This window comes from Nannospalax galili, unplaced genomic scaffold, assembly GCF_000622305.1.
Source record: "Nannospalax galili isolate Female #2095 unplaced genomic scaffold, S.galili_v1.0 scaffold433, whole genome shotgun sequence".
Classification (NCBI taxonomy): Eukaryota; Metazoa; Chordata; class Mammalia; order Rodentia; family Spalacidae; genus Nannospalax; species Nannospalax galili.
In genome coordinates this window covers 718528-727460 of record NW_008338715.1, presented here as the reverse complement: position 1 = coordinate 727460, position 8933 = coordinate 718528, and the positions used below count along the sequence as shown (strand labels likewise).

Here is an 8933-nt window from a genome sequence, read left to right as displayed (position 1 = left end):
AGTAGTTTTATTTTTGAAAATTGAAGCATGTAATCAGCCTTACAAAAATTAATATATATTTTATATTAATAAAATAAAAGCTAGAGTATTACATCACCTTATACAAAGAATATTACTACAGATAAAATTGTTCACTTCTCTAAGAGCAGGTAAAATGAGAGAAGGCTGTATAAAGGTAACAGGTCATGAATTGCTTAAATGATTTTGTCTTCCGAATCTATTCTTTGTTACTGTTTGGGGTGAGACCATATATTTAATGAACTACTGAGCATTCTCAACCCTGAAAGTTTCATTCCTAAAAGGCTTTTAGTCAATTCCATCATGGCTACAGGTATAACAAGTCATAAGGGCATTATTGGCCAGTGATTACCAGGTCATCGCCCATTGCCAGGGCAGGCAAAATTCATATATGATAATTTATTACAATGGATCTATCCAAACTTCAGCTTCTTGACATAATTACATCCTTAATTAAACCCATGCTTAATTTAGTCAAAGAAACTGAGTAATTAATTGTCATTATTTAATAGGGGCACTCTATAAATATATTTCAATATGCCGTGTTTGGCTAACTTGACTAAGATGGTGATCACAGTGTGGAATATATAAAAAAAAATGTCAATCATTCCATATCAAAAAATAAACAAATTAATAAAAAGACAAATTTCTTGGAAGTTGAAAACTTGGCCTGAGAGTCTTTGGACTAAGGCAAGATCAATTAAAAATATTCTTTTGTGATTTTCTGAGAAAGTAAGGAAAAACATGCCTAAATATGTGTGTTTTATATATATATATATATATATATGTATAAACAAATGTATGTCAGCAAAATAGCAGTTTTTCCATGCCTTTGTAAATTTTCTTTGTTGAATTCATTCCTCTTGGCTTTTCTTTCTTATTCCTTAATTCAACATTTGATACAAGAAGGAATGTTGCACTTTAAGTAGGAACTGTTAATCAAACAATGAAGCACTAAATATATACAAAATCATAACTGTGATTCTACAAAGAAAAGATATATGAATAAATAAGTGAGGCTCAACCTAGTCTCAACCATTCATGAATAACATCAATGAAAAACTGATATTGTAACACAGATCTAAATGATTAGTATAAGTTAACCAGGCACAAAGAAACAAAGATTCCAAGCTGAAAGAACAAAATCATAAAACTCAAGGAATGCAAGCAAGAGATTTTCTTTTGAGAAACTGAGCAAAACGTGTAGTTAGCACATAGGAGAAGACAAGAAGCAAAAATATAAAAATAAGGGCAAACCCATGCAGGGTATTCAGGTAAAAAGACAACAATATTGTCTTAAAGGTCACAGCTACAGTATGTAAAGTATGGTAGAAGAGGAGATGATCTATGCTCACAATAGTAAGATTTGTATTCTCATATATTTTTTACATCCACAATGTTCAAATCAAAATTGTATTTCAATATACTGGTTATATTTAAAAACAAAATTCCAAAGCAATCTAATTAGATTAAAAAGTTCCAACCAAATCTAATTAGATTGTAGGAAAGGGAAAGGGAGAAAAGTGACTGATTCGGACAGATAGTTGAGTAGTAATTTCTAGGAAGACTTTGTGATGGGTTAGAACTGGTTTCTAAGTAGGAAGGAAATGTCAGAATCAGTCCCAGACTTCTGGCCTAATAGGATTATTATAGAACTTAAGACTTGAGGACTCACTTACACCACCATCTCATGCTCCACATGACATGTGGATAGAAAGGCATCAGGAATATCTACATTTTTAAGTCTCTAAAGAAAACACTTAAAATTAAATTTTTCATGTGATGACTTGGCCATTCAATGCGGTAAGTTATTTATACTATTAACATTTGAAAATTTCCATAAGTGGTCACATAACATTGCATATTCTAAAACACCAACAGGCACTATTTATATGGAATTTCCTATGCAGAATACACAGACCAGTACAGTCTGCACAGTCAAGGCCCTGAATATATTCTCCTCACTGTCACAGAAGGGTAAAAAATTACACAACTTAAGATGGAGCAACTTAATTTTTTCTATAGTAAGACCTCTCGAGTTTACCCCACTCTCTCTAATTTAGGCTTCCACTCAACTAAGAGTGTGAGGGGTAAATGAAAATGAGATGAATGGCAAATTCCTGCACCAAAAAATACTCAGTCAGAAACACAACCTTGAGATACTGTATTTCCATGGTAAGTACTAACTGAATGCTTACATCTCCTCAATAATCAAAATTTATCCTCTAAAAATCAAGGTTCTTTTTTAATAATCTCTGTCAAAATGAAGGAAGACAAAGGCCATTGTGAGTAAACCAAAACCATCAAACAGTCCCGATAACAATGCAAATTATCAATCAAGTAGAGGGTGTTGCTTTAAATGACATTAAACTTATTTTTTTGTTTAGAAACTGTTAGATTCTATAGTGATTTACAATGGAATATCATGTGGAGATTTTATTCAACTGATTTTTCTTACCTAACAGTACATATGACCTCATAATAAACTAGTATAATTCTTCAAAAGGAAAATGAAACATATTAGTTAGCCCGTTCCCATAAATCCAATCCTAACCAAACTTTAATTCATTTTCCCAATAAACTTAGCAGTATTTAGAAAGACAGTTACCATTTGACAACATTTGTATTAGTTGTGTGTGTGTGTGTGTGTTTCATCTGTCTGTCTGTCTGTCTCATTGTAGTTCAAGAATAGTTTACCTTTAAAAACAAAGAAAAATTCATCATAGGTACTATTGTGAAGGATATAAAATAAGGGCCCACACTGAATAAGGAAACTTAAATCCATGCAAGAGTTTCTAAGAAAGTATGCCCTCTCACTATGACAAACAGGTAACTGATGCAGTTCTGTCTCCCTGGATCTTTGACCAATTTAAAATAAACTCAAAACAACTAGCTAGTTTGATACATATAAGTAGGATTTAGGGAACAAAATTCCATCTGAAGCCAATATCTGGGGCTAAGTGTATGCTTAGTCTTGGGTTTCCCCATCTATTAATATACATGAACCCTTCATTACCCACTTAGAATGGACACATTATGGTGAAAATGACTTGAAGTCCATAGGAAAACATTTTTTTTTCAAAGAAAAGAATGTCTTTTCTTCCTCATAAGCTGTTTAGTTTGACATTAAGTACTATCCTGTTACCAAAAGCCATTGATAAATATCCAAGTCTGAAAGGGCAACTCACCATACTGTAGACAAAAATGAGAACATTTTCAAATGAACAGGGAAGCATGCATGATCAAGTGTCAATTTAAAAGAAAAATTGTAAAAAATATTTCCTACTGGAAATTGGTTTGAAATGGACTTTCTGTATTGGTTCTATCTCCGGACAGCTATTCTCATGGGCACTGCTTATTATGCATTTAAAATTGATCTATAAATTTCAAAACATAAGCATATAATTGCAACACCATGTAAACAACATAGTAAGCTAAGTCCTGTGAGATGACAAATGTTTTTCTGAGACGTTAATATGGCTGAACTTATTTTCAAAGATTTTTAAATGGCAGCTTAAAGCATGCCAGAAAGAGATCTATTCTAAGATTTTTGTTTTAAGTTCTACACAGCAAAAAGAACTAGTAGAAAACAAGTTTGTGGAAAGAAAGCCTCAGTGGTATACAGACAAAATATATACAATGAGAGATATTAAACCATTGTTTTGCGCTGTTGAAAATAAAACTTCGGAGAGCTATGTGAATATGAAATATTCTACTGCAAGTCAGACACTGAGTATTAATTATGTACACCATATAAAATAGCACATTAAATCTTTCATCATTGCCAGATATTTTGAAATTCAGAGAAGAGAAAAATCAAACTTGAAGAGAAATAATCTCCATAAATTAGCAAAGTAAAAGGTCACTTGCTCGTAATCACTGGAGGAAATACATATACATGATCCAAGTCAAAGCACAAGTCTTTGCAGATCCATAAGCAAATGCTTACCTTGACAGGTGCCATTTTTCTCTTCATATCCTGCCTTACACATGCATTTCCCGATGGGAACCAGCCACTCCCCTTCAGCACTGCAGTGCATTTTAGGAGGATCATCTGTCACAGAATGGTTGACACAGGAGCCTGACACCTCTAGCAACTGTGAAGAATCTGCTCCAGTGATGGTGTCAGGGAAGACAGCCAAGTGTCTAACCACAGAAGGACATTTTTTATAGTACACACGCACAGAAACCAGAGCAATGCAAGCACCAACATCTTGGAAAGCAAGATAAAATCCTTTCTTGCTTAGGGGTCCTACATCTCTGACCTCTGTATTCAGTTTCATCACGCGGTCACCAAGATCGAGTTCTGTGAAGCTCTCATCAGCAGCAATGGTATCAATTTTGATGTACTGGTTTTCTTTAATGTTTCTCCCATTCTCATCATCTGACTCAAAGTAATACATGTTGAACGTTTCCTTACAGGTCCCCAGTCCTCCAGGAAGACTATTACAATCACGTAGAGTAAATTTGAGTTCGATGAAGATTCTGGAAGCACCTTCATTGGAAATCCAACTGGTCAAAAGCCAATTATTCTGATTTTGTTCCATAACTTTGCATACTTGGTATGTGTGGATGGGGGCATAATTTTCATCAACTTCACCAATCTCTTCCCACTGTAGAGGATAGAGTTGAAAGATGAAAAACTTTTAATTTTTTTTAAAAAGCATAAAGTAACTAGGAAAACCACCAAAAATCAAATAAAAACTAATTTATTTAAACAACTCTATGTAATTTTCGTAGATTCTGAAATATAGTATATAACATAAAAACAGCAGTTTTCTATTGTCCCATTCTATCAATTAACTGCTTGCATATTATGCAACAAATGATTTAAAAATCATTTCCTTATTATAAATGATTCCTGAATGACATGATTAATATTTCATGCAAAGGAACAAAAACAGTTAAAAAAGTCAGTTTTCCATGATACAATCGATTAAAAGTATTTGCTTTGTGTTAGTAAAAGAGAAAGTAGCATTAACGAAAAATAAAAATAAAATGCTAAATAACTTTTATTTAAATGTTTATTTTACTTTCTTATTATCTTTCAAAAAAGCACAACTGGCTTTTAAATAGTTTTCCTTAAAACACTCACAGAAGACTTGTTTCAATATCATGTATTGCCACAGAGTCCCGTAGGATCCTCTTACAAAGAAAAAAGCAGAATAGCAGTATCCTCCAACATTAAACATAAGGGAGAAACAGCTCTTGTACACAGTTTGTACACAGGTGTACACAGTTTAAGGTAGCACAGATATTAAATATTTAAGCTAAGCATTATTTGATAAGATATCATAGTACTTAGTGCTTCAGGTGGTGTTATCAAAGCAGTGTGTAAACATCTTGCTGTTTTGAATTATTGTAATTAATGAAAGGAAAAATTTAGAATCTATTCTGGTAAAATTTTTATTTTTTTTCAAGAATAGAAATGAAGGCTCACAATATATTTCCAGTTTATAAGCAGAAATTATTTAAATAACTTTAGCAAAACACCATCCAATAGATAATATAGAAATTTCCCGTGTCCATGCTCACATAAATATATTAAGGAGCAATAAATTATTTTGTTTATTTTAGATTATAGGAAAAAACATACTGAACATACTGATTTTTTTTTCTCTTTTTGTCTTTTTTGAGTCAGGGTGCCCCAGTATTCCCAGCCAGCCCGGAACTCTCTTTGTAGATGAGGCTGGCCTTGAACTCACATTGATCAGCCTATTTCTGCCTCTTGAGTGCTGGGATTAAAGGCATGTACTACCATGCCCTGTCTCATTTGACATTTCTTAGGATAAAGAATTGATCTTGCTGTTTTCAGCAAAAATCAGAGATGAAGAAGAAACAAGAAGGAAAAAATATAAAATAACACTCACCAAGAACTTAGGGACCTGCCAGGTATTTCCTAGATACTTTTACACATGCCGTATCAAGGAGATTGTAATAACTTAATGAAGGATAGAGATAGAAAATATTCTCTGCTCCTTTTTGCCAGATTTCATATGATTCTGTGTTTTATAAATCTATTTTGTGATTCTTGCATTTTTCCCAGTGACTACTACAGGCACTTGGGAAGTGCTGGCCACTGAATGTTATTAAAGTGGACATAAGTAAGCTTTTTCAGGGCCCTAGGGTCCACAGTCTGAACCCATACTGTCCTCCCTTTACTCTTTATTTCTTTACCATTTACCTTAAAAATTAAGAAAAATTAAGGCCTGATTACTCAGACAACTTAGATTGGTATGACATCTCTCAAAACACTTGCTCACATTTTTTTTTTAACTTTCCCCTGGCTGTGAAACTCCTGGGCAGGAGTATTTTTACTCACACGTGCTCAGGTATCCCATGTCAGTCACATTAAGTGAGTCACTGCTCCATAAATGTGTCATGGAATTAACATCTTTCTCCCTAAACCATAAGAAGGACTTTTCTTCCTGCCTGCTCTCATTGCTCTTTTTAAAAAGCCTCTTCTTGTCTGGAGCATGCACCATCTCCTCCCTCTTCAGCATGGCTTCATTTATAATCTACCAGTAAATATATATTACTTAGTTCTCCTTCTGTACTTCAAAATATTGACTCAAGACACACAGTTTAGACTCTAATCTCCTTTTAGATTGTGTTCCCAAATCCATCGTAAGGAGCATTGTGTAAACCAAATTGATTCTGACCTTTATGCTATCAGGGGTTATAAATCATCCAGTTCAGGTTTTCATTATTTTTTTTTCTATTTATCTTCTTTCTACATCAAGAGATTAATCAGTTGAGGTTAAGGTAGAGAAGTAAGAAACTTTGTTGAACATTCCTGAATAAAGATAACTTGACCTTCTTCTCTCAGAGAAAGGATTCTGCCTGGAACTTCAAGTTTAGTCCCAAATCTTAAACATACAATCTGTGGGGAATCTGTGGCAGAACAGCTTTGAGATCTGAAACGAGAACTGAAGCTCTCTAGTACAGTCACCTAATACAGAAACAGTCTTAAAATCTGGTTAGGCAAACCATTTCAGAAATAAAAAATTGAAGATCAGACAAAAGAAAGGACATTTTAGGTTCCAGCAGAAAAGCATTAACCATTGGGAAATCCAGTTTGTCCAGCTACACCTCTGATTTCCTGGTAGTATTTCTGCCATGCATCTGTGGATTCATATGTGGGATTCCTCATTACATACAGCAGATGTGTCTCAATTCCTACCATTTGACCCAGTTATACCACTCTTTGGCATATGCCCAAAGAACTCATTCTATTGCAGAGACACTTGTACATCCATGTTTATTGCTGCTTTTTTCAGAATAGCTAAGAGATGGAAGCAACCTAAGTGTCCCTCAATTGTTGAGGCAATAATGAAAATGTGGTTCAATTATATGATGGAGTTTTACTGAGCAGTGAAGAAAGATGAAATCATGAAATTTGCAGGTAAAAAGGATAGATCTAGAAAGTGTTATCCTAAGTGAAGTAACACAGACTCAGAAAAAAAATCAACACATGTTCTCCCTCATATGTGGATCCTAGAACCAGACTCTGATAAATAAGCATGCAACCAGACATAACTACAGAAATCAGGACAATGGAAAGGAAACAGGGAGGTAAAGGAAAAGAAAGAATCGAAAAGAGAAGAACAGTAGGAAAAAGGCCTTTATAAGGGAGATATGGATTAAAAATTGGATTAATTTAAGGAGGGGTGAGGGAAGGGTATACAAGGAACCTAGGGGATAAAGGAAAAGAAGGAGCTCAAGAGAGGTAGGACCATAGGAGAAGGGTATTAGTAAGGGAAGAAGGGAGGAAATGGAGGCACCTTAAGTGGGAAAACTATGATGGATGGGCGAGACAATGTGAGAGATAAACAATGCCTAGCTAGTTTTGAAAACCAGAGGGAACCATATTACGCCTACACCCTAGTGACAAGTTATACATACCAGATCAAGAAATATATGTCTAGGTACGGTTTATCTGAGAACAACTAATCTTTGCCCAAGATTTATCTACATGACACATAGTAATTAAAAATACCAGACTGGTGGAACTAACCTTCTTGTGTGTTTAACAGACATATTTGAGGCCTATTATGATTTGGTCAGAGGGACATAAAGGACACTTTTTGCTCCTAGCCCTCCTAGGTCGACTAGTTCCAGGGGACAAGGAGCATCTCTCAAAATGTCCTATAATGGTGGTGGGTGACATGTCCTCTTGATCAAGTAGGCTGAGGAGACCCCACCAGATGGACTTGAACCAGTGTCCAGTCTACAAAGAGGAGAATCAACACAGAGGAATCATTTCCTTCATGCTTCCAAGCGAAGCCAGCCATGGTCAAGCAGGACCTTTGCCTTATCTTCACATAAGCGGAAGAAAAGCCTGAGGAGCCAGGAGCTCCTCCCAAGTCCATGTGACCACTGAGGAACAGATCCTCACACAACCTTAAGAGTAAAAATAAATTGGTTTATCTGGTCCAACTCTACAGCCTTAAACACCCAAAAGGAAAGTATAAACAAAGATTAAAGGGGCCAATATAATTTCATAAGAGTCCATCCATATGCATAGCTAAAGGCTATATAATAAGCAACAATGCCAGATAGGCAATACCTTCTTTTGAGTTGTTGGCCAGGGTGGCCAAAGGGATTCCCAGATAGTAACCCAGGATTGATTGGAAAATGAACAGAAGACCCCAATCTTATCCAAAGGAATATTGATAACTGATTACCACTAGATGAGGAACAGCTGATTCTCCTAAAACAAAGACCTCTAGATAGGCTGACTAGATTTGCCAGAAGGGCAAGTAGTGGGGAATGGCTGGGGTGCTGACAACACAGCAGACATTAGCAGGGATATCAGAGTATAAGGGATCTAATTGGGGGGAGAGAGGCTATGGGAGGGTGCTATCTGGGAAATGGGTGTAAAAAAAATAAATGTTTTAAAAAATTTAAAAAAT

General features: G+C 35.1%; 1 protein-coding gene across 8 annotated transcripts in view; it reads right to left on the bottom strand.

Annotated features, from left to right (window-relative positions):
• The window catches only part of Epha5 (EPH receptor A5), a 378563-nt gene that overhangs the window by 287091 nt on the left and 82539 nt on the right, over positions 1-8933 (bottom strand). For all 8 annotated transcript variants that reach the window (XM_008833254.2, XM_008833253.3, XM_008833256.2 and 5 more), the window contains exon 3: positions 3968-4631. In XM_008833254.2, coding sequence (XP_008831476.1) covers positions 3968-4631 — 664 coding nt within the window. The remainder of the gene's footprint in view (positions 1-3967; positions 4632-8933) is intronic.